General features: G+C 42.4%; 1 protein-coding gene across 3 annotated transcripts in view; it reads left to right on the top strand.

The window, feature by feature from the left end:
- The window catches only part of LOC111145610 (AUTS2, activator of transcription and developmental regulator), a 1,103,405-nt gene that overhangs the window by 480,680 nt on the left and 596,490 nt on the right, over window positions 1-26,235 (top strand). For all 3 annotated transcript variants that reach the window (XM_022500620.1, XM_022500619.1, XM_022500618.1), the window contains exon 3: window positions 21,624-21,719. In XM_022500620.1, the coding sequence (XP_022356328.1) occupies window positions 21,624-21,719 (96 nt within the window). The remainder of the gene's footprint in view (window positions 1-21,623; window positions 21,720-26,235) is intronic.

Below are 26,235 nucleotides of genomic sequence, written 5' to 3'. Positions count from 1 at the left end.
CACCCGGGCGCCCCGTGAGTGGAAAATTTGAATGAGATTGGCCCTTGTTCCTTTTCCTTCCTGCCACCCTGTCCTCGGTTCAGGCCTCAGCGGCTTGCTGGGAGCTGGGGCTGCATGTCATGTTGATCTGGGGTCAGGCTCTCGTCTGCGCATTTGGGGCCCAGCTTCTCTTACCACACACGTGCGTGTAGTCGTCGGGCAGCTCTCTTCTAGGATAAAATGCGTTCTGGAAAGTACCACACTTTGGCGGGCAGAACTGCTGGGCAGTCTGTACCGGACAGATCAGGTCACAGCCACCTTAAAGTAGCTGCTAATGGGAACTTTGGCCAAGGCAGCATCTTAAATAACATGTAGACCCAGCACACTGTCTCTGGAACTCGCAGCATTTGTTAGCAGGGCATAAGCGAAGGTAAGCTCCCCTTAAAAAAAAAAAAAAAAATGTAATGATTAGCAGGGGCCCAGTATAATTTAAGGTATTCTTTGGAGTTTATAAATAGAGCCTCATAAAAAGCCTGTATATAAGGGACCTGTGACTTTAAGTCGTTAGAAGCCCAGTGGTTTGATAAAATAACAGGAAACAGACAATTTATTATGAACAGTCTCAGTAGCTCTGGATCGTCTATAAAACTTTTACGGCCTTCCCCAAGTGGCAAGAAGCCATAAAACTTGCCTGAATGAGGGACTTGTTAATTTACTTGTTAAAGCAAATTAAAAATTTATAAGTGCTTTTAGGTAAATGAGATCTTCTCTCATTGCTGCCCTTGCGGGCCCCGGAGTCCTGGGAGGGGAGAGTGGCTGAGCCCAGACACCACGGCAGAACAATAAAAGCCACTAAATTGTTCCGGCTTATTACAACAGAGCTGCGCAGCTGTCGCCGTGGCTCGCGGTGGGTGCCCGTGGTTGACAGCCTGGAGTTGCACCAGGGCTCTCGTCTCCCTCAGAGGGGAATGACAAGCAGAGTCGATTTTTACCTTTGCGGTTCTGCAGGCGTTGGTGTTCCAGACCATGTGTCTTATTTTCCCTTGACCTCCTGAACCCGGAGGTTTTAAAGCCCGGTTTCCTACGCCCAGAAGTCTTTCTCTTGGGTTCCATACGCTGTTGGTTCTCCCACATTTTTGTCATCATCCTGCCTTTTAGTCGTTTAATCCCTGGACCAAAGGCCCAGGCCCTAGAGTGTTTCTCTAACTTCATCAGCATTTCTTTAAAAAAAAAATGAAAAAACGGGGGCGCCTGGGTGGCTCAGTGGGTTAAGCCTCTGCCTTTGGGTCAGGTCATGATCTCAGGTTCCTGAGATCAAGCCCTGCATCGGGCTCTCTGCTCAGCGGGGAGCCTGCTTCCCCCTCTTTCTCTGCCTACTTGGAATCTCTGTCAAATAAATAAATAAAATAAAATCTTTAAAAAAAGAGAGAGAGAAAAACACCTCTCTTTCCTTTACTTTATCAAAAAGCCTGGAAGTTGGGAGAAGAAACATAAGGTAAGAAGGAAACGGTACATGTTCTTGTGTATCGGACTCCAGAACTGTAGAACCAATAGTTTTTGCAGAATCCGCAGTGTAAAGGCAAAGGCAGATTTTCTTGCGCTCTGCTTTGGAGGAAAAATCAACTGAGGTTAAAACTCTTGGATCTAAATATCCCCCTTCACTTTTTCCTGTTTGCCACCTGTCAAGTTTCTTCTAAAACTAACTGGAGCAGCAGGTTTCTCAAGAGGGAGTTTTTCAGCTTGAGGCCTTGTAACCCGGGGCTCCTTGTCCTCGTCTCTCTGGGACTTGCCTTATGCGGAACACATTTCTTTGCTGAGAGCAAGGATTCTGGGGAACTCTTCCACACAGATCAGAAGTTGTTCTTCAGGAAGACCTTTTGCCTTTGTAGGGACAGAAAAAAAAAATTTATATCTCAATTACAGACCGTATTTAATATTACATTTAAAAAAGGATGGATATTTCACAAGTATATTTAAATTTCAAAGATCTCTTTAGAAAAGTCAGGTTCTGCAAACATTTTCTTCTGGTAATATTTTCCAATCTCTGCAGTGAAAAGGTACATTTTATTAGCTTTGAGAACAGAAAGGATAAAAAGGCATAATTGGTACAAGTGTTTGTTCTGCAGAATTCACCCTTTGGTTACTTATAGATCTCCGACTTGGATTTATTCATATCTCTGGTTTGGATTCCATCTGAAACTGTGTTTGAGAAGCATATTGTTGGCAAGTAACGTGTCACAGGAGATTGGGGGTTAGATGAAAAGCGACAGAAAGGGCAAATAAGTAGGTACTTTAAGCAGTATTCCAGGGTTTTAGAAGACATTGGCTTTCGAGCAAGGAGATCGCTTAAGGTCAGCGTTGGCCCCAGTGGTGACACTTCTCCTGGTCGCTGTCGTGACTGTTTTAGGAATACCATTATACAGCACCACTGTATGCTTGTTGTCCCTCTTACTGAACCTCATGAGCCTCTTGTTGTTTTGAACGTTAATGACTTTACACTTGGAGCCTCTCATCTTCACTTAGAGTTTCAGCAAAAATGCTCAGTTATGACCGTCTTTGCACAGATGATCTCTGTGCTCTACGGTGTTTTTGGATTTGGTTTTACTTCCTTATGGGTGGGACTTTCAGAGTGGAGCCTTAGTAGATGTCTTCTCATTGTATTACCCCGTAGACCCGACCACAAAGTAGAGAGCTCTAGTGGCTGAACAAACACTCTTTCCTTCTAGAGGGCCAGGCTGAATTGCATGGATGGAAAAAGTTGATAAATTTTAAAATTTTTGAATAGAAAATCTGACACTGGTTCAGAGGTTACCTGCTGGGGAACCGTGGTCGTTTATGAGGAGATCCAGAAAGGACTGTGTTGCCATGGGTCAGTCATGCTGACTGCCTTTCCAGACCGCTATAATGAAGTCCGGATAAACGTTTCACAGGGAAATCGCATTGCTTCAAAAAATATTTGTTTCTCACAGAGTTCATGTTAGAAATTTAGTGTATGTGCTCACTCGTTAGTAATTTTGATATATGTTGTATAATGATTGCCTAATTGCTAATTTTCCTATGCTAATTGATGTTTTTCTATAAAACTAAATTCTTTAGCTCTTTACATTTATTGAATGCCATCTGGCTTATGAATTTTCATAAGAACTGCCAAAAAAAAAAAAAAAAGGTGCAGACCCCGCCCCCCCATCTTTCTCCTAAAAAGGTGCTGAATATGTATCCATAATGACTTTTTAATGTGCCTTTAGGGATTTCTTTCTCTCTCTCTCTTATTTTTTTTTTTCTGTAGGAATAAAACATCATTAAACTAAAAATATTTTCTCTCTACCAGCTTGAATTTCCTTCCCATATCACCACTAATCATTGCTGTGGCAATATACCCTTTTACTCTTTTTAAAAATATTCTCCCTGTTACTGCTCTATATTGGGCAAATACTACATTTAAAATATGCCTATCCTGATGGCTAGGAAAAATCCCACATTTATTTTGTATTTTTTTTAAAGATTTTATTTATGTATTTGACAGAGATCACAAGTAGGCAGAGAGGCAGGCAGAGAGAGAGGGGGAAGCAGGCTCCCCGCTGAGCAGAGAGCCCAATGTGGGGCTCGATCCCAGGACACTGTGATCATGACCTGAGCTGAGGGCAGAGGCTTTAACCCACTGAGCCACCCAGGCGCCCCTATTTTGTATTTTTAAAAATAGGTCTATATATTTATTTACCCCTAACACTTGGGTTTGAAGACATCATTAAGCTTTGACTTATTATACAAAAGCAAAGAAGTATGAAGGAAGCGTCCATATAATCTTTTTAATTTGCAATGTTGAGTATTTTTGGAGATTTCTTTATAAAACTAGCTACCAGCCCTCTGGCATCTCTGTGAAGATTGTTTTGATATTAATAGTTTGTTTGCTTAGATAATATCTGTAGGTGTGTGTGCGTGTGTGTCTATGTGTGTGTGTTTATATACATTGTGAATTGTCTTAGTCTGTTTAGGCTGCTATAGCAAAATGCCGTAGATCTCGGGGGGGGCTTGTAAACAACACAGATTTATTTATCACAGTCCTGAGAAGTCAGAGATCAAGGTTCCAGCAGGTTCTTTGTTCAGGGCCTACTTCCTGGTTGATAGACGGCCTTCTTTTCCCTGTTTCTCACCAGGTGGAAGGGGTGAGGGAGCCCTCCGGGATCTCATGAAAGCCCCACCTTGAGGACCTAATCATTTCAAGAGACCCCCACCTCCTAATACCATCACATTTGGGATTTGGTTTCAGTACATGAATTGGAGAGGGATGGAGGAATTCAGTCTGTAGCGTACATGTATATGTATATGTTTTATAGACATAAGCACTAAAATTTCGCAGAGCTTTTTTGATAAGCTAATCTACACGCTTTCCTGTTTTTTTTCCCTTTCATGATCTTCTACTACATACTTGGAGCTAAGACTAACAGTGAAGTTACAAATCAGACAACAATGGCTTGGCACCTGTAGATTTTGAATAAAGAGATAAAAATTAACTTGAGTAGATTAGAGGGCTCTTTTAACCTCATCATTAGATTAATCCAGATTTCTCACTTCAGGCCGCTAAAATTAACGGAATTGTATACTTGCTTGCTTGTCTGGGTCTAATATGAGCAAACAACAACAAAATCCCTGTGTTAAAAGGTGCTTTAATTAGTAGTAATTCTACGAAGAAATTTGAGATTGTTTTATAGAATTTAGTTCCTAGGTTCGTACATTTAATATGTGCAGATTCAGCCCCATTAGATTATGTATTAGTTAATCAGGATTGAGGGACACGGTTGTAAAAATAACCAAGATATGTGATGGCATTTGCCTCATCTTTCCTGTTTCAAAGATATCAGAATATTTACTAATTGCCTGCCCTAAAATATTTGTCATTAAATCACAAAATGCTAGGATTGTTACGGCCTGGAGGAGCAGACACACCACGACTGCTTGGAATGGGCCGGCCTTGCCTGTGAATGATGATGCTCAGGACAGTTGCGTAATACTGTGGAGTAATAGGGGCCCCGGGATAGGGCCTCGCTGTGCATCCCACGTCTCCCTCTTCTTATCTGTTTGACCGTGGGTTATGCTGGACCTCCACTTTCTGGGCCTTAAAGTGGAAATCCTCATTGCTGGGAAATGAGCCTGTGGAGCTCCGTGCGGCGGATTGTCGACTTCGCCTTCAGGATGGCCAGCAGCTTTCCACGGGGGCGGGAACTGCGCGTAGCTCCGCTCCCCACCCCTCCCTGGGTGTCTCCGGTTGGAAAACTGTGTCACAGCAAACAAATTAGTGTGGCATTATTATTACCGTAAAATGGAAACAGCCTGATGGTAACTGGTTATTCTGTCTCCGCTTGCCAGATCTGAGAAAGTGATCGATCCGTGTGTCCCTCCTTGTTCTTGTGGTTGTTGCTGGAGTGGTAGGCGACAGCAGGCTCGGACATTTGTGGCAATTCAAGCCAAAAGTTACCTGCGTTATTCAACACTAACAGCACCTCTTTTAGTCACAGCTCAATGACAGTTTCTGTTGTTTATAAAGGGGGCTAATGTCGTATGCGTTTTGGGGGGAAAATGCCTAATTAGAAAATTGGATCTGTTCTTAAATTGCAAATGCGTGTACATCAAAGCGATCATAAGAATAAACTTTAGTCTGAGAGTGTACACGGTTTCAGTACACATTGGCAAAATATCCTGCTGATTGCTGATTGAAAACAGTTGTTAATTCTCTACTTCACTAAATTCAGAGCGGAAAAACTTTCCTTAATAAAGAACAGATTGAGGAGATCCAAGACCTTACTGTGTGGGAATTAATGGCAGATGCATATACTGGTAGTTAAAATGTTTCATTAGATGTTAATGTCTTGCTGTGTTTTTAATTGTTCAGGAATTAGCCTCCAGAATATTAAAACCATCTGTTTGTTATCATGATGAAACAGAATGCTTAAATAGTTATTAATTTGTGTTTCTTGTCTTATTTTTTTTCAGGGATAATCTGTAAAACTTTGATCTGTTTGGAGTTTAGGGAATTTGGAATGTGGAAGTGAAAAACAATTTTAAAACACACCAGTGTCCCAAATAGCTGTAGTTTGCTTTTTTTTTTTTTCCCCTACCTGCTGTGCATATTTTATGTGTATTCTTTTCACATTCTTTCTTTTTTTTTTTTTTTGGTAACATGAATTGACTTGTATTTTCATGATGAGATTAGTAGTTGATTTAAACTATATGATGACCTTAACATGCTGATCATTTTACCATCAAGATCAAAACAGTTTATGAATTTGGAGGGATGAAGGAAGGCTCAGTGTTTAGATTCTAAGGACATGCTCTGCCTGCCGTATTCCACAAGCTCATCATGACTCCTGAGGGCCTTAGCTTATACGGAGTCAGGTGGCCTTCGTTTTACTGTTTTCTGCCTTTTGTGACTTTGCTCAGAGTACATTAGTCTTCCTCAGCTTTCTACAGTTTCTGCATACGTAAACTGGGAAGTACAATTTAATTTACAGAGTTTTTATGAATCTTAGAAATACTATGAAGATGTGGCATATTCTACATAGTAGACATTTTAGTTCCTTTTTTTTTTAAGATTTTATTTATTTATTTGACAGAGATCACAAGCAGGCAGAGAGGCAGGCAGAGAGAGAGGGGGAAGCAGGCTCCCCGCTGAGCAGAGAGCCCGATGTGGGGCTCGATCCCAGGACCCTGAGATCATGACCTGAGCCAAAGGCAGAGGCTTTAACCCACTGAGACACCCAGGTGCCAGTTGCTTCCTTTCTTGATTACATGGAGCTACTGAGATATTTTGGGTCCTACTGAGAAATATGGGAGCACTAAAACTGTAAGAGCCACAAGCAAACCCTTCATTCATTAGCCTTTGCTCTTGTGTTGATCGCCGGACATTGGTGGCCTTAAGTTCTTATCCTCAAAGTGAAAATCTCAGCTAGTGTCATCTTATCTCTAGTGAACTGTCGGATTGTGGAGACAGACAGCGGAGGGAACTAGTATATCTTTGCATGGGATTCTAATTTATGTCTCCAAGGGGTCTAGTCTTTGTCTTCTCATCTCTCAATTTGGCTCAGAAAAATTGTCAAGTTCTTTCTTCTTTAATTTATGCCAATCAGCTAAAGTCATGCCAAGAATCAGAAACTTGTACGCATTTGAATCTTTCTTATGTTTTGGAGAAACGTCATGTGTGTAGACCAAGAATTTCCGATAGCTGGGAAATTCATGGTTCTCGGTGTCTCTTCTCGCTTTTCCCCTGCCTCACCTGCCCTCATTGAGAATTGGATCACTGCACTCCCCGTGTCTGTTTCGCTCACATGAAAAATGGGAGAGACTCCATTACTTTAAATCTTCTGGAACCACGTGAGAAATCACTTGGTATGTGGAAGTGAAGTTTGTTGTAACCCTACGTCCCTCACTCAGGTTTCCCAGGCCAGGCAGATCATGGGAGTAAGTGATGGAGGTCAGTGCAGGGTGTGGGGACCTCACTGGCACAGGCAACAATGACCTTCCGGATCTGTAGAATTAATTCAGCTGCTCTGCTGGTTTCCAGGAACACATCTCTTTGCTAAGGGTACGCTGGCACTGGAGGTCATACAAGCCATTTCTTTTCTGTGCAACAAGAACAAACATACCATCTCCCTCGAAAGCACTTTTTTTTTTTTTTTTAGATTTTTTTTATTTATTTATTTGACAGAGAGAGAGATCACAAGTAGGCAGAGAGGCAGGCGGGGGGGGGGAGCAGGCTCCCTGCCAAGCAGAGAGCCCGATGCGGGACTCGATCCCAGGACCCTGAGATCATGACCTGAGCTGAAGTCAGAGGCTCAACCCACTTAGCCATCCAGGTGCCCCTTGAAAGCACTTTTTCATGGAAAAATTCACTCAGGAGAGTGCATTTGGTTCTATTACAGTTGGGTTTCTTTTATAACTATTGATGGTCTTAATCAGTATTTGGTAGTATACACATTTAAACATTTCTGCCTTTCTGTGGGGTGTTTTGGAAAAAGCCTTTGCTGGATTGATTTAAAAAAAAAAAATAAGAGGGGCACCTGGGTGGCTCAGTGGGTTAAAGCCTCTGCCTTCGGCTCAGGTCATGATCTCAGGGTCCTGGGATCGAGCCCCACATCGGGCTCTCTGCTCAGCAGGGAGCCTGCTTCCTCCTCTCTCTGCCTGTTCTTCTGCCTACTTGTGATCTCCATCTGTCAAATAAATAAAATCTTAAAAAAATAAGAAAATACTTTTTTTATTTTAAAAAAGCACCATTAGGTGGTAAAATAAATAAGAATTTTAAATGCTTCGTATTATCTAAATTACTTAAAGTGGCAATCTCATCAATAAGGTTGTGTAATACTAGGAGAGCTATTAACTTCTCTTGGTAGTGGTTTTTGACCTTTTGCTGAACAAGTACTTCTCAAAGTCTCAAATGCCAGGATGAAGATTTATTAAACCAACTGTAATTATGTGCTGCTTTTCATTTTCTAATCCTATACCTGACTATCTAAAATATCTTAAATTACAGGTGATCACTTTTTCAAGAATAAAATCAACAGTATTACTTTTTGGAGCATAAGGATTTTAAAGGCCGATTTTGTATGTCACCAAAGCCCACAGATTTGCTAACACACATGTAGTCACTGTTTTTGAGGTCTCCTTGTTGGCTAACCCTAGAAGACTAGCTTTCTATGACCTAGTCACACTCTTGTTAATAGCTCCAAGAGCCATTCTCTAGGAGACTTTGAAAGTTGACTTCCATGCTGCAGATATTAAAAGATTATACATAGGAATTAATTAAACAGATATTTATTGAGCATCTGTTAAATTATAGGTACTGTTCTAGACTCTGTACCTGTAACAGTGAACGAAACAGATAAAAACCCTGTTAAAACTTACTGCCTGGTTGCAGTGTGGTTGAGGTAGCAGGAGTCTGGAGGAAACAAGTGAAGGATGCACTACATGGGGAGGTGTTAGATAGGAGCAGGGCTAACAGTTGTGAAGGGGACCATCAGGGAAGTCCTCGCTGAGAAAGTGACATTTAAGTGAAGACCTTGGTGAACTTTGTGTCTTCTGGGAGGCTGAACATTCCAGGCAGATGTTGTGGTAAGAGGAAAGACCCTGAGGCAGGAGCACGCCTGACTCGTTTGTGGAACAGCAAAGTGGCCAGTACAGCTGTTTCAGAGGGAGCAAGGCAGAGACTAGTAGAGAATGAGGCCAGAGAAGTAATGGGGGAATCAGATACAGTGGGGGTTGGCTTGTAGGCCATTGTGATGACCTCAGTGTTTATTTCGATATGATGGAGAGACTCTGGAAGATGTTGAGAAGACTGGGAAATGAATTAATGTGCTTTTTAGCAGGAGTACTTAGGCTCTTGGGAGAGATGGACAGAAGTGGCCGGAAGGGCTCCGTGGGGGGGATCAGGTAGGAAGACGTTGTCATCATCCAGGCAAGAGACAAAGGTAGCTTTGAGCAGAGGAGCAGCTGTAGACAAAGATTTTGTCCTAAGCAGCTGGAAAGTAGCAACTTTACAATAACAATTGGGAACATTGAGAACATGGCTTTAGTCATTCTGAGTTTGAGATGCCCTTTTCCATGTTTAAGTAGAGTTGAGGGACTGCCTGGACTTAGAAGACTAGGATTTTCGGAAGAGATTGAGGCCAAGGGTGTAAATTAGGTATCACCAGCACACAGATCATATGTAAAACACGAGGTCATCATAGGTCGTTAAGTATAGGCCTAAAAGAGAGGCGGTCCCAAGACCGAGCCCTGGAGAACCTAACATTAAGGGTCGGGACTAGGTGAAGGACCCAGACTGATAAGGAGTGTCCAGGGAGGGAGGAGGAAAGGCAGGGGTGAAGCAGTGCTTCGAGGACGTGGGAATGATCTGTTGAGTCCGATGTTACCGTTCGCTTGGTAGGTCGGTAAGGTGGGCGCTGAGAGTGACCACTCGGTGTAGCACTGGTAGGTCATTGCTGGCCGGTACCGGACTCCTTCAAAGCCGGGCAGCAGAGCCTTTTCCTCGAGCCCTGCTCCGGCCCTCCTTTCCCAGAGTGGAAGAGATCAAAGGGCCAAGCACATGTGCCCCCTTGGAGCCCACCGAACTCCTACACACGTTACTGGTTCTGTGGGACTCCAGAATCCCGTCCCGATGTCCTCGGTCGAACTGTGAGGATCCGCTCTCTGGGTCCGTCCTCCTGACAGCTCCTGGCACCACAGCTGTGCCTGTGCCGGAGCTGGGGGCACAGCTCTTGGCGCTGGGGCCAGTCGGCAGTGCGGGTGGGCCTGGAGGACGGACTGGGCTGTTACCGCACTTACGGGTGAGGCTTCTTGAGGGACGGAACCGCAGACGGGAAGGGAAGGGCACCAGGCCTGCGCCCGGTTCTTCTCCCCTGCCACGTTCCGTCAAGAAACTTCAAGAATACAAAATTCCGAATTCAAATCCGGGCCTTCAGACGAGAGATATTTCATTCAACGCCGCAGTAGCATGATTTCAGCTTCTCACTATTCAGCTGGCTCGTTCTCGGGTCTCTTGCCCCGAGCTCTGCACAGCGTCTGAGAGCTGCTGCTGACTTTGACAGGGGCCATTTCATGGCCCGGGGGACAAAAGCCTCCTCGGGCTGGGTTCAGCAGAGAACTGGAGGGAAAGAACTGGTGATACTGAGTGAAGTCTTTTCGAGAATCATTTGTAAGGGGCTGGAAGAAGCGGAAAGCTGGCTGGGTTCTTGTGTTTGTCTGGTTTCATTTTGTTCTCTTCGAAGGTGGGAAAGATAACGGCCAGGATGTTTGTACCCTAAAGAGAAGGGGTGCATGAGGTTGCTGGGTCGTCATAACAAAATACCACCGAGTGGGTAACTTCAGGAACAGAAATGTGTTTTCTCGCAGTTCTGGAGGCTAGAGGTACAAGATCAGTGTGTCGGCAGGTTTTCCCGCGGCCTCTCTGCTTGCCTTGCTGGTGGTTGCTTTCTCCCTGTGGCCTCACGTGGTCTTTTCTGTCTTCCTGGGCCTCCCTCTTGTCTCTGTGTCTCCATCTCCTCTTCGTGTACAGACCCAGGTCAGACTAGGGCCCCCCTCATGGCCTCATTTTAACTTAATTACCCTTTTAAAGTCCCTCTCTGCAAATGCACTCACCTTCCAACATACAAATTTTGGATAGACACGATTCAGGCTGTAAGAGGGATCTCAGATATTCTAGAACCTGCCTTTGTGGAACCCATCCCACTTCTAAAATGTCTGTAGCTTTTTAAAAACATCAAATATCGTGGTTGCTGAAGCAGTTCAATTCTATTCTCGTGGAATAATGGGGCTTAGTATGGAATAGTTACTAACTGGCAGTAAGTTTAGTGATATACAGGTTTCTAAGCGCCGTGGACTGAATTGTGCCTCCTCCCAATTCGTAGGTGGAACCCCATGTATTTGGGGTCCGGGAGTAATTAAGGAGAAACGAGGTCCTAAAGGGCAGGACCGTGATGGCTGTGTAAGAGTCGTCACTGGAGAGTAGCTCTCCTCTGCCCGCCATGTGAGGACTCAGGGAGAAGACAGCTGTTGATATGCAAGGAAGAGAGTGAGGTCTCTCCAGAAACTGCCCATGCTGACCTTGATCTTGTACTTCTGGTCTCTAAACTGTCAGAAAATGTCTGCTGATTAAGCCATCAGTCTATGGACTTCTGTTAACGGCGGCCTGAGCCTGCTTGGACATTAGGATACCCAAGGGTAGAGGAGAACCCTCAGGCTTGGCGAGAATTCAATTTTTGGTTGGATTTGAAATGTACTGGTATGAAAACAGTGGCAAGTTGGAAAGAGGTTTGCTTTAAAAGTTCATTATCTTAGAAATTTTGATAGCTTGCAATGAAACTGTTTTATATCCTAACGAATTCTAGATGTTTATAATCTAGCAATGAAAATGAATAGCCATTGAGTTTGTGGCTTAGGGGAGAATAATGCTTCTTCTGGAGACAAGGTTTTTAAAACTTATTTTAATGGCAAATTTAAAATGCATCCTTAAGTAGAGATAATAGTGTAGTAAACCCAGATATACTCATCTTCCAACCTCAACAGTTGAGACATCTTGTTTCCTGGGGTGCCTGGGTGGCTCAGTCGTTAAGGTAGATACCTTCGTCTCAGGTCATGATCCTAGGGTCCTGGGATCGAGCCCTGCATCAGGCTGTCCCTACTCATTGGGAAGCCTGCTTCTCCCTCTCCCACTCTCCATGCTTGTGTTTCCTCTCTTGCTGTGTCTCTCTCTCTCAAATAAATAAATAAAATAAATAAAATCTTTTTTTTTAGATTTTATTTATTTGACAGAGATCACAAGTAGGCAGAGAGGCGGGCAGAGAGAGAGGGGAGGGAGGAAGCTGTTCTCCCTGTCACCTGCATTATTTTGAAATGTAAGTCCCAAATGTCAGATCATTTCTGTTACAAATATTTTGGTCTGGGTCTAGAAAAGCTCTTTCCTTTTTATTGTAACTATATCAAAATAGAAATAATTTCTTAATCTCATCAGTACTCATCAGTGGACATATTTGAGTTTGCCTCATAACTTTTTACACCTTGTGGAAATTAGGTTAAAACAAGAGCAGTACCTTGCCATTGGTTGAGAGGCCTGTGTGTTACCTCGTACCCACTCTTCTTTACTGATCTTGCAATTGATTCATCGAGGGAATCGGGAGATTTCTGGATTTTGCTGATTTCATACCCCTTGATGTGTAGTTTAATATGTGCCCGATCCCTTATATTTCTTGCAAGTTTGTTCAAGAATCTGTGGTGAATCAAATTCAGGTTTGATGGGAGGGGGGAGCATTGAGTGGTGTGTTCTCACATCAGGAGGCATGCGTTGTCTGGTTTTCTTTCTTTTCATGATGTTATAACAGCCATGGATGCTTGATTCCTTGCTTTATTTTTCATTTTCAGAAGGTCCTCCAAAGTTAACCAAGAAGGTATTTATTTGTTGGTTGGTTTTCTTTTAATTGTCTACTTTTGTTGCCATGTTTGATATTTTTTAATTCATTGTGTTATTATGCTACTGGTAATTAAATTGTCCCATCTTGCCTTAGTGCAAGTGCCTCAAATTTGACTCCCAAGTCCCTTTGACATGGTCTTTTCTCGGAAGACAAGACGTGTGAGACTCATCTTGCGTATTTCTTTCCTTCAGCCTTAGTTTGCTATTTTTTCATGTAGAACAGGAAAAAAAGACATAAGGACACAAAGCATTCTGTGCCTGAGGGTGATGGTTATTTTAAACAATGCCAGGCCATTTAAAAAGTTGCTTGAAAACATGACTTCTTACAGAAAAATAGAAGAAGGAAGTTCCGTGTGCTTGTTATTTTTGTACATTCATTCTCACCAACCAAATAATATTGTCTCAGAATTTCTTTTTATTAATCAGAATCTCATTATTAGAAGGTAGAGACTTTGACAAAGCAGTCAGACATTCCTTCATCAAATTATTGTTGCACAGCTCGCGTGTACTGCATGTGAATTTCTGAGCTGATCTGAAAACGGCTTTGTCTTCTAGTCCACAGTCATACCCAAGGAATGCCAAATGTCTTTTGTTCATTCAGGCTTTTCTCTTCAGTTCCATTCTTGTTCATCTCCCCCTGGCCCCCACCCCTGTAGTGTAGACTTCCTTTTCAGTAGAAAATGAAGTCAGGTATGTTATCATGCTTTTCGTCAACATAATTCACCCTAGAAGTAGTACCCAAGTTGTGGATCAGGATGTGAGTTACAGATCGAGCCCTGCTGTTTACACTTCCATCCTCTTCCCTTTATATTATCAAGTTACAAAGAAACAGTATCATAATAGCCTCTTGGCTAAATCATAGAGAGTTATGATTCTCTTGATAAGCTGTAGAACATTATTAAGTTCTGCTTGCTGGGTTGAGTGTGTCTGTTGGAAGGATATCAAAGTTGGTCAGATTGCTTTTGACTGTCTTAATTGCTCCTTGTTTATGTTTGAAACTATGTAGTTAGATTGATCTTGGCTTATTTTCCTCTCTTTATTAACCTCAGGGTTTATCTTTACTGCTACAAAGTCCACCGAACCCCTTTCAGTGTTGAGTAATGTATGTGATTGGCAAGGAGAAGGGATTCAATAGTTTCCCTTTCCAAGCTGGTAACACGGCCTTCAGGTCAATCCTCTGGGCCGTACCTTAAATGTTTATTTGGGAACATCACTGACACATTAGATAAACGACACGCCACAGTCCAAGAAGCCTATTTTGTTTTGCATTACTGAAACCTTACTAACTCCATTGGAATGATTTTATAATAAATGGAATTAGAAGCACTTTCTCCTTTTCTTGTCTTTTTAAACCACCTGTGGTAGGCAGAATTCCAAGTTGTCTCTCAGGATAACTTGCCTCCTGTGAACTCCCACGATTAGATTTTTGTGTAGCGTAGTTGACTTTAAGAAAGGGGGCTCCCGGGTGCCTGGGTGGCTTAGTGGGTTAAGCCTCTGCCTTCGGCTCAGGTCATGATCTCAGGGTCCTGGGATCGAGCCCCACATCGGGCTCTCTGCTGGGCGGCGAGCCTGCTCCCCACCCCTGCCTGCTTCTCTGCCTACTTGTGATCTCTCTCTGTCAAATAAATAAATAAAATCTTAAAAAAAAAAAAAAAGAAGAAGAAAAGAAAGGGGGCTCCCTTCCCTGAGCCTGACCCAACAGGTAAATCCTTAATAAGGAAGTGCTTCTGGAGTAAGAGAGAAGAATGACGAAATCTTTCACTTTTTAAAAATAAACCTCCATATTGAAATGTAAGTTACATGTCCTGAATTTCACTTATTGTAAGTGTACAATTTAGTGAGTTTTGCTACATTTATAGGGTTGTATGATCATCACAATACTCCAGTTTTGGAACTTTGCCATCAACTCAGAAATATCCCTTTTGTCCACTTGAACATTGGTGGTCTCCTACATTCTTCGGAAAAATTCGGTTAGAACATGGTGGAACTACCCTTCATTTTATTATTAAATTTAGCTTGTATTTATTCAAGTTTTTGCAGCTCTTTTAATTTAAAAAAATTCCTTAGCTCCCTTTGTGTTTCATTTATATTAGTGGATTTTGGAACAGATTAGCTTTGCATATTTTTCTTAATACTCCGAATCAAATTTTGTTAAAAATTTTTAAAAGTTCACACAACTTGATTATGATTTTGACAGTACCACCATAGAATGTTTAGTACTGTAATTTAGAAGTGTGTTTATTCTCACATTTTCATAGTAATAACCAAGTTCTTATATTATTTTCGCATTACATATTATTAAATTACCACATTATTATGTTTCTACATTTGGTTTGCTCTTTATCTCTTTTTATTCTTAGATTTGTAAGTGTGTCTCTCTTGATTCTGCAGGTTTTGCTCCCATTTATGCCCTGGTTTATTAATTGTGTCCACTATTTTAATTTCCAATTCGTTATGTACTTCTCATTTTTAAAAAAGATTTATTTATTTTGAGAGGTAGAGAGCAAGAGAGGGAGTGAGTTCTCAAGAGGAGGTAAGGGGGTGGCACAAGGAGAGAGAATCTTCTAGCAGATTCCACGCTGAGCCCAGAGCCGGATGTGGAGCGTAGTTCCAAGACCCTGAGATCATAAACTGAGCCAAGATCAAGAGTCAGCCGCTTACCCACTGAGCCGCCCAGGCGCCCTGTACTTTCTATCTTTGAAATTGCCTTTCTCTAATTTTCCCTGCCATTGCTTTTTTGTCCTTTTGATCTCTGCAACTAGGCTATTTATTTCTATTATTTTCCACTTTTTAGAAAGTTAACCTCCAGCACAGAATTTACAGCATCCTGTAAATTTTTTACCTTACGTATTTATAGTTCTTATTTTCTTTTAAAATGATGTGTTTGTGATTTTGTCTTTGACTCGACTGTAACTATAGAATTTTTTTAATTTTATTTTTTTTCAGTGTTCCAACATTCATTGTTTATGCACCACACCCAGTGCTCCATGCAACACGTGCCCTCCTGAATACCCACCACCAGGCTCACCCATCCTCCCACCCCTTCCCCTCCAAAACCCTCAGATTGTTTCTCAAAAGTACACAGTCTCAAAAAAAAAAAAAAAAGTACACAGTCTCTCGTGGTTTGTCTCCCCCTCCGTTTAAAGATTTTATTTATTTATTTGACAGAGCGAGAGAGAGAGCACATGCACAAGTAGGCAGAGAGGCGGCAGAGAGAGGGGGAAGCAGGCTCCCCACTGAGCAGGGAGTCTGATGCGGGGCTCGATCCCAGGACCCTGGGATCATGACCTGAGCTCAAGACAGACGCTTAAGCGACTGAGCCAACCAGGCACCCCGTGTGGAGAGATTTTTTAAAAATGTGTTTTAAAAAAAGATTTTTAAAAATCTCTAAAGGAGATACTCATTAATTTTCATCATAGAGGAGGCTGCTCATGTGATTTTTACATTGTGGAATTTATTTTGATGTTCTTCGTGGCCTGGCCCACCTGCAGCGGATACTGATGTCTTGTGGGGGCACCGAAAAACGTGGTCTCTGAGAACTAACTACCAAGTTCATGACGTCCTGCCTAAGTCAGACTGAGTGTTTGAGCATCTGTGTCCTTTCCTGTGGCTCAGTGCTCTTGCTCCCTGTTAGTAGGATGGGAAAGACACCCATCTCCGTTTCCTTGGTTACTTAAGTTACTTCTTTACTTTATACATGGGCACATGGAAGTTGGTAACTTTCTCCTTTAGTATAAAGTGCAGAAGTGTAAAAGGTAAAGAAGGCACCTCTTGCAACTCTAAAATGACTGTCTTTGACCTGTGACCTCACCTAACCATTTATTTCTAATCCTTTGTCTTCCCCCCCCCCTCTCTTTTTTTAAACTTAGGACTTCTCACTAACAAATAATTGGATATTTATTTATTTTACCTAACAGATATTAGATGTCCTTGTTTTTTAAAAAAAAGGACTTGGGGCACCTGGGTGGCTCAGTGGGTTGAGCCTCTGCCTTCGGCTCAGGACATGATCCTGGGGTCCTGGGATCGAGCCCTGCATCGGGCTCTCTGCTCAGCGGGGAGCCTGCTTCCTCCTCTCTCCCTCTGTCTGCCTCTCTGCCTACTTGTGATCTCTGTCTGTCAAATAAATAAATAAAATCTTTAAAAAATATGTAAATAAATAAATACAGAGAACAAACCGATGTTTGGCAGAGGAAAGTGGGATGAGGGGATGGGCAAAATGAGGGAAGGGGAGTGGAAGTTACAGGCTTCCAGTTGTAGAGCGAGTAAGTCATGGAAACAAAAGGTCCTGCAAAGGGAATATAGCCAGTGGCCTTCTAATAGTGTCGTATGGTGATAGATGGTACCTGCACTCGTGGGGAGCATAGAATAACATTTAGAGATGTTGAATCTCTGTGCTGTACACCTGAAACTAATAAAACATCATGTGTTTTATCATCGAATAAAAAAAGTGAAAATAGTACACATGCCACCCAATATATGGGGAAGAGTCCAACCCATAGGGAAAGTTTGATTTTGAAAAAGAAAACCAACATTTTTACAAGATTAAATTCTTGCTGTTTTGATGTTAGGAATGTTAAACAAAATTTCTTGGAAACAAAGAAAAGTCTGTGCTTATTGATAGCGTTTATAAAACACTGTGTGGAGTTCATTGAGATCCCTGCAGGAAAGCTCAGCAGTCCGAGATAGGATTTATGCTGCTTTGAGGAAGCAAAAATGGTGGTAGGAGATTACTTTTGGATGCTTCTCTGCATTGCGGTGCATAATTCACATCATTCCTCTTGAGTTTCGGGCGTAGGTATCTTCTCCACATACTTTATCCTTCTGTGAATTTTGTTTGAAGAATTAATGACAATCTCCTGAGCAGCTAGCATCTTGAACCCTCCATACTGAAGCTGAAAAGCGTAGCATCGCCCGCCTCGAAAATCTTGGCAGGGCTGTACGGAACGGCTGTCCCTTCACTGAGTCTGCGGTGACGGGTTTCCGTTGTATGCTCATCAGCAGCGATGAGACCATGGGTCGTTATTTTCCTCATCAGCCACTAGTAACCATTGACTCTAACAAGATCACAGCTTCAGAGTTTCTGTATATACTGTCGACCGTGGAATCTAATAGAAAACAACCCTGCCTCTTACGTTTTATAGAAATCGTCATCTTACTGGTAGGATTCCTACCACTCATGCCAGTTACCAGCTTCCTTTTACTTCATCTGTTTTGTTCTAATCTGGAGGCTAAATTGTATAATATTCTGATGGGAAGACACTAATGGAAATAGGAGTGAATTACAGTAATTTTTAAATAAGCAAGGTATTTTAAAGTATCTAGAAGATGATAAGAGGAGATCTCATAGCATCTGTTGTAGCAAAAGCTGACTTACAACAGCCACCATGGATGCTGGGACGAATCAATGCGGGCAGATCGATTTTCCTTAGGTCTTTAAATGTTTAAGCCAGCACCTGGCCTTTGTAATGTCTCTGGTTGTAGGTAATAGCTGGGAATTTCAGGTGAAGGATTACAACTTCTAAGTTAGCTGTGCTACCCCAAATGATCCATTGGATATGGCTAAAAATGCCAGTTTTAAATGTATTCATGGGATTAGGAATGAATACTTCTTCGCCTGAAATCTTGTGGTTTAGCTTTAGTACTTACTGTAGTCAATCCATTTCTTTGAAATATTGAGCTGTCTGACAGCTTAAAATCCTAAATTTCCTTTAAACTTGAGCCTGGCTTTGGAGGAGAAAAGGGTAGTGTGGGGCTGGATTTTTATGTAAGTCTCTCCAAAGAGAATTCACTGAAGTGCTTTTGCTGGCAGAGCTCAGGGTAGGCCAGGAAGCGGCTCCGTCTCAGTCCTCCTTGGGTTTTGCCCTTAGCCTAGATCAATATTTGGCCAGATGATAGACATCAGAGCCACTGAAGTCTCCTGTCAAGCCTGTTGAAGTCATCGCTTCCCTTCCATGAAGAAACATGGAAGAGACCCAAATGCAAAGTCCAGATTTGGGGAAGCCAAGTGGATGGGTACCAGGACACCAGCAGGTCTTTTTGCTCTTAAATGATTAATTCTCTGCCACGTATTTGTTTCCCATCTGGGTGGAGGGACTGAGTTTTTATAAACATCTCTAGATTAAGTATCACCTTATAGGATTTCTTTCTTTGTGGATGAAGTCAGTTACTGCAAGTATATCTAAAACATATTCCATTGAGAATACTGATATGCTGCAGACTCGTTATTTTCATGTGAAATGCTGACATCTGAATGCCTTCTAGGAAGTAGAGTGAGAATGGCAGTGAGTCGTACAGACATGGACTGAGTCCTAGACCTTGTGCCCAGTTCTGAGCACCTCATTTGCTCTGTTTCGTCATTCACACAACAGAGGTAGCTTTACACGCGTTTACTCAACTCCAGTCCAGGAAGATAAAAATTATGACATGGCCTATAAATTAGAGTATCCACCCCACGTATAGATGTTATCATCCGTCCAGTTCATTTAACAGTACGCCTTTTCAGACTTGAAAATGGATCGTCATTATCCAAGGCCTTTAATGAAGAATGGTGTATCACCTAAACTTGGAAGGCACATCAGAAAAGGAAGACAGACAAAGAAAGAGCTCTTCAAACAGCATGGTGATCGTATCTGAGCTTCAAAACAGTCTTGACCTGGAAACCACAGAGGAGCTGAGGGTGGGCCCTATGGGGTGAGGAACCCAGCGTGAACAGACAGATGCAGGACAGAAATGGACGTGACGTGTTCAGGAGACTGGGAGAAAGTGATGTTCATTTTCCATTAAATTCCCCTTTATTGTAAGTATAAAAATGAAAACTTGAAGAGAATGACAATATTCTGAACTTTTATTCCATAGTAATAAGAAAAGGCTCATATAGCTTGTGTCTGAATTAATTTAGAATTAGCAGATTTCGCAGTAATTTCGAAGGAAACTAAGCCCTTAAGGGCCCAGGAGGATACAAGCTAAAATGAGTATCATTTTTCTGGGTTCCATTAGAGAAGACTTTTGGAGAAAGGGATTTTTAGAAGGAAGTGATAAAAGTAGATTTGTAGGAAGGCTGAAAGCAAAAAGGAGCGCTCTGTATGGTGGGTTTTGGGGACAGCTTATTAGATGGTGTGACCCAAAGTGGGATCTGAACGGCAGATTTTAGAAGAGGCACGTGAGGCAGGGCGTGTGGGTTCAGATTTCATTCTCCGTTCGTCTTGGTTCACATTCCCCTTTGGCCCTGGAGCCACATGAAAACCTGCAGGCAAAAATTTTGCTACCTATTACCCGTTCTTGTCTCTAAAATTCCCTCCTGCCCAGAAGCACGGGGCTCATGTTTTGTTTGAGACTTTCCATGTCTGATCCATGGACCCCTTAGTAATGTTTTTTCCTATTTCCTCCCAGAAGGAAATCTGTTTCAGATAAGACTCCTTCTGATCATTTCCTAGCATGTTGCTTTCCGCCTTTGCTTTCTGCCTCTCTCCCATCAAGAGTATCTTCCCCACCCCTCTCAGCCACATGAGCTCAATCTGCTTTTGAAACCCAAGGCTTCAGAGATTACTTTTCTTCCAAATGTCACTGGCTACTTTTTGGTGTCCCTTTACATGTATTTCCTTGTCTGTTGTATTTGCCTGTCTCGCAGTCTTTCTGTTGCTAGATTAAGGACATTATAGAATGGCCGTGCGTTGTAACCTCGTCAGATTTCTTGGGGTCCCTGCAAAGGTGGTTCTTGATGATGACGTTGCCGGCTAATGGCCCATATGTGTGTGTCTTACAGTCTTCTCCAGACTGCTGGTTTGAGATTCTGCATGTTTATTCATTTTAATGGAAAATCAGAGCTGGGTAAATGTGTAGAATTTTCTGAACATAAAAATCAAAGAAGGGTAAATGTGGAAAATTTTCTGAACATGAAAATCAGAGCTGGGTGAATGTGCAGGAACTGCTAAAATGTAAGCTTCATAAGATCAGAGACTTTTTTTTTTTGTTTTTTTTTTTTTGGTTTAGCGTCACCTTTCCAGCTCTTAGGACCAGGTCCAGATGTAGCACTTACTACGTGTCTGTTGAAGGAGTCGTGGCTTAATTGCTTAAGCTGTAGGTCTTAATCTGGGTACTCTTAAAGATCTGCTGAGAGACCTCCAGAATGTTGTCTCAGAAATTAGGATCAGGATCTTCCCAGTGGTGAAAGGATAACACGCAGCGTCTCATCGTTTTCTCCTAGAAGAAAACATTGCTTTTGTTCTGTTTTTTTGTATTCTTTCTTTAGGGGACAGAGGGAAAAAGGTGGGCTACCCTAGTTAGTGTAATCTGACTTTAGCTAATTCAGTGTTTTTGGTCTTTTTATTGACAAAGAAGAGCTCCCACTAGAACAGAGGAAAACATCTGAGGGAAGATTACTTTCCGAGATTCATGGACCTTTGTTAAATTTTTGTCAAGTGGTTTTTTTGTTTGTTTGGTTTTGTTTTTGTTTTTGTCTTTCCGGCTTGCTCACTCTTACTTACAGTGACGTTTTACGGTAAACGTTTTGCTGATCCTTCTCCGTGTTTCTTCCCGCGGCAGCTTGCCCGGCGCGACTCAGAAGCTGAGAAGAACGTTAAAACGCGGGACCTTCAGTGGCCCACTTTTGACAAGACTTAAAGAGCACGGGCGGAGGCCGGTTTGTGAGGACACCTCTGACTTTTGTCTCTTTCCTCTTCTCTTTTGCGCGCAGCTCAAGCCCGGCCGGAACAGCTGCAGAGACAGCGACAGTGACAGCGGAGAATCCAAGGGCTTCCCCCGGAGCAGCTCTCGGGAACGGCTCAGCGATGTAAGTGTAAAAAAAAAATCAGGCGAAACCACCAGACCACACATTCCTTGGGTCAAGTCCCAGCGCTCCTACCCCTTCCCGTCGCTTGGTCTGTGCGAGCATCACAGCTCCCTCTCTCGGCAGACGTGTTTGAGCCTGGCCTGGTGGTTCCATTCCGTTTTCTAGTGTGACCCAGAATGTGGTTGAACACGTAACAGGGCGGGTGGGAGTACTTGTCAGCTTAGAAACCAAAGATGACAAAGCGCCGTGACGATACTTCCGTTGTCAGGGTGGCGGATGAAAACAGTGCTCCCGCTGCCAGATGACGTCATTGAATGTGGGGCTTTCTGTCATTTCTCGGCCTGTGAAATTGGTAACAATCCCCGTCTGCCATTTTATTTCTGTAGGAAGGGATAAGTAACTAGCCACTTGCTCGGCAAGAGAAGGGATTTTATTTCCTGGCAAATTCTTGTGATAACGTGCCATGCCTCTTGAGGGGTCCGTCAGCCCCCAGACCCACCTCTGACTGCTCTCCAGCCTCCTGTCCGCCGACGGGGCACATTATGGTTTGCCACTCCTGGGAACCACCTGATCCTCTGGGCTCTCTTTTCTGCTAACCTGACATGTCACAGAGCAGGATTCTTGACCCTGAGAGCAACACTGGGAAGCGTTCTTACAAAATGATGACGTAGGGAGACATTTTTATTAGTGATGCCAGTGAAGGCACATTAGCAGACTAGGAGAGAACGGTACTCTCAAAGAGACAGCAGTTCAGAGTCTCTGAGTTTCAAGGAGAAGAAACAGAGTTAGGGCGTAGAATAAGGACAAAAAACCTTTGCCCCTTGTCTCCCTCTTTTTTAAATACTCTAAAGCAGTCGCCTTCATCCTGGGATACGGGATGATTCAGTGCGTTGCAGGGGAAAAAAAATATTAGAACTTATTGTTTTTTGTCTACAAACAAAAGACATGAAACTTTGCTAATACGTGGTGAGCTGGGAGTAGTGCCGGTATATAATCTGTAAACCCCCGTACTGTAGGAGTGTGCCCCAAGCGGTGTTTAACTCCGGGGGCTCATAAGCATAAGAGGTTGGAACCCACTGCTGCACATTGAGTCATTCCCTGTAATCGTCTCCCATCCACTTCTCCAACGTCCAAGGTGAATAGTCCCGAGACACACCTCTCAGGAAAGTCTGAGAGACTTAGAGTGAGACTTGATGTACGGAACATTGAATTCTGAGAATTCAGTGGAATAAACAAAGTATAATTACTTCTGTAGTACTCTTAATATCTTAGTTATAGACAACTGCCTCCTCTTCTAATAAGGTTTAATATCAATGATACAAATAAAGGATACAACTCGGTCTTTTGCTGTGTGGGTATGTCTATGTCTAAGTATTTCTTTGTGTGTTTATGTGTTTCCTTAACTTTATGATGGAACTGTAAATTATAATAATAAAACAGCATTTCTTACCTAAGTTGTTAAAAATATTTAAGTAGCTCCTCTTGAGCTTTGTTTTTAATAGGAGATCTCACAGACCCTGGAAATTCCTCCAGGATTAGTCATAATTTCATCCCAGAGTGGAGAAATGAAAGCCACGTTAAATCAGGGGACAAGAGTACAGTATTGTACAGTCACTGAGATCTCTTGATCAGTTGCTCTGAATTCACTTTCCATTAGCGCAAAAGAAATTGGCAAAAGATATTTTGAGTTCATGGATACAAAGACTCGGTATTGAGATTCTACCCAAAGCAATGTACAGACTTAGGGCAATTCCTCTGAAAATTCCAACATCCTTTTTTGCAAAAATGAAGAAACGGATACTCAGATTTCTGTGGAATGGCATGAGACCACTGGTAGTCAGAACAGTCTTGGAAAAGAAGAAGAAAGTCAGGAAATTCACACTTAAACAGTTTCAAAACTTACAGCAAAGCTATAGTAATCGAAACAGTACGATACTGGCATCAGAATAGGTATACAGATGAATGGATTAGTATTGAGTATTTTATTTCTTTTTAAGATTTTATTTATTTATTTGACAGAGAGAGAGAGAGATCACCAGTAGGCAGAGAGGCAGGTAGAGAGAGAGAGGAGGAAGCAGGCTCCCGCTGAGCAGAGAGCCCGATGTGGGGCTCGATCCCAGGACCTGAGATCATGACCTGAGCCAAAGGCAGAGGCTTAACCCACTGAACCACCCAGGCGCCCTGGAATAGTATTGAGAATCCAAAAAGGAACCACACATCTATGGCCAACGGATTTCTGATATGAGTGTTAAGTCCATGCAGCTGGAAAAGAATTCTCTCTTCAAGGGATGGTGCTGGGACACCTGGATTCCTTATACAAAAGGGTGAAGTTGGACCCCTGTGTCACATCGTTTACACAGAATAACTCAAGATAGATCAGTGGCCTGAGTGTAGGAACTAAAATCATGAAACTCATAGAAGGAAATGTGGGTCAATTTCCTGATTTTGAATTTGGCTGTGAATTCTAATATACGGCCCCCGAAGCATTAGCAACAAAGGGCATTATCAAGAAAGTGAAAAAAAAATAATCCCTATAGAATGGGAAAAAAGTATTTACAAATCATAAAACCATTAAGTGTTTTTAATATTCAAAAATGCACACAGGACTTGAATAGACATTTCTGAAAAAGGTATACAAATGGCCAGTAAGCACATGAAAGAGTCTCCTCATTATAGTCATTAGGAAGATGCAAATCAAAACCATAATGAGATATACCTTCACATCTACTAGGATGGTTAAAATAAAAAAAAAAAATGGGGGAGGAATAAATGTCAGGAATATAGAGAAATTAGAACCCTCATGCATGATGGTGAGAATGGAAAATGGTGCCGTACTGCAGAAAAGAGCTTGGCAGTTTCTCAGAAAACTAAATATGTAATTATCATGTGTCCCACCAGTTCCACTTTTAGGTATATACCCAATCAAATTGAAAATAGTTACTCAGAGAGATATCTCCAAGGCCGTTTCAGTGCAACATTATGTACACTAACCAAAGGTAGAAACCACCCGCCTCCGTCAGTAGATGAACAGATAAAGTGGCATGTGTGGACAGTGGAACATTACTTGGTCATGAAAAAGGGATGCATTCTCATACACGCTACAACGTAGATGAACCTTGAAAACATTTTACTAAGTGAGAGAAGCTAGTCATGGAAAGGCAAGTATTGTATGGTTCCACTCAGATAAGGAGCCTAGAATATGCAAATTCCTAGAGTCAGGAAGTAGAATAGGAGTTACAGGATCTGTCATGGGAGTGGGGGAATTTGAGGTGTTGGGAGTTACTAATTAATTAATGTTTCAAAGTTTCTGTTTAGGGTGATATTTGGAGAATTACATCCACAGTGCAGAGAACACAATTAATGTCACTAAACTATACACCTAAAAACGGCTAAATATCAAACTATATGGCATGTATGTACTTTTTGCCACAATAGAATAATGTAAAAAAAAAAATTAGGGTCGTAACAATCCTACCAATTTTATATCAAGACCGTCTGTGTAATACTTTGAGTTCACGATGTGTATTAATTATTAAAACTCATACCTTTTGCAACAACAGGATCAAAATAGGAAAGAAGAAATTTAAAAAAAAAAAAAAAAGAAGGAAAAGGGAAAAAAAGTAATAGTTGACATTTTGTGAGATGTTCCAGAACCTCCAGCCACTGACTTGCTTTGCGTGAGCCGTTCTGAGGTTGCCAGTTCTTACCTGGGCCTGCTGCAGTCCAACATCTGCTGAGATGAAACACACAAAATTATTTTTTTTGGATACCAGGGCTTCACGTACCCATACAGCATTCTAAAAAATAAGGATGCCCCTACTTTTTCTTTAAAGGAAATTAGTAACTAATGACCTTACTGAGTCTCCGAGAATGAGGAGATGAGGACCACTGCTGGCTTTGTTGTGTGTGGTTTTACCGTGTCTCTCCTCACCAGGCTTGTGCTTCCGTTACTTTCTGGAACCTACGGGAAACAGTTACTTTCGGCTGTTCTGAGACCCTCCGTCTACTCATCATGTCTCTGTGTCACTTCCGTGTCTGTTTCTGTGGGGTTTTCTCCTCGTTGTGGGTGGTTACGTCCTGTCTGTCTCCTTCGCACGCTCGACAGTCTTGAGGGGATGACAGACACTGTGAATTTTTCTTTATGGGGTGCTGGATAGTTCTGGTTTCTAAAAACTTTCTTGAGCTTTACTCTGGGATGCGTTTATGTCATTTGGAAGTAGTTTGATTTTTCTGAGGTTTGCTTTTAGGCTTTCCTGGGTGGAACCAGAACAGCGTTTAGGCTGAAGCTCACTTCTTCCCCAGGACTGACTCTTCCGACCCGTTCCTGATGCGTTACGCGATTGTTTCCCGGCCTGGCCAGCTGGTGGCAACACCGGCCGTTTCCTGCCTCGTGTGAGCTCTGGGGACTGCTCTGCCTGCTCCTCTCCGGCGGGTGTCCCCCTTGCTTGGGGGCTTTGCTCTAACACGTGGGCACAGGTGGATTGAGGTGAAGACTAGGGGGGACCTTTTGCAGCAT

Source organism: Enhydra lutris, unplaced genomic scaffold (assembly GCF_002288905.1).
Source record: "Enhydra lutris kenyoni isolate GAN:26980312 unplaced genomic scaffold, ASM228890v2 scaffoldscaffold13, whole genome shotgun sequence".
NCBI lineage: Eukaryota > Metazoa > Chordata > Mammalia > Carnivora > Mustelidae > Enhydra > Enhydra lutris.
This window is presented reverse-complemented; position numbering and strand designations above follow the sequence as displayed.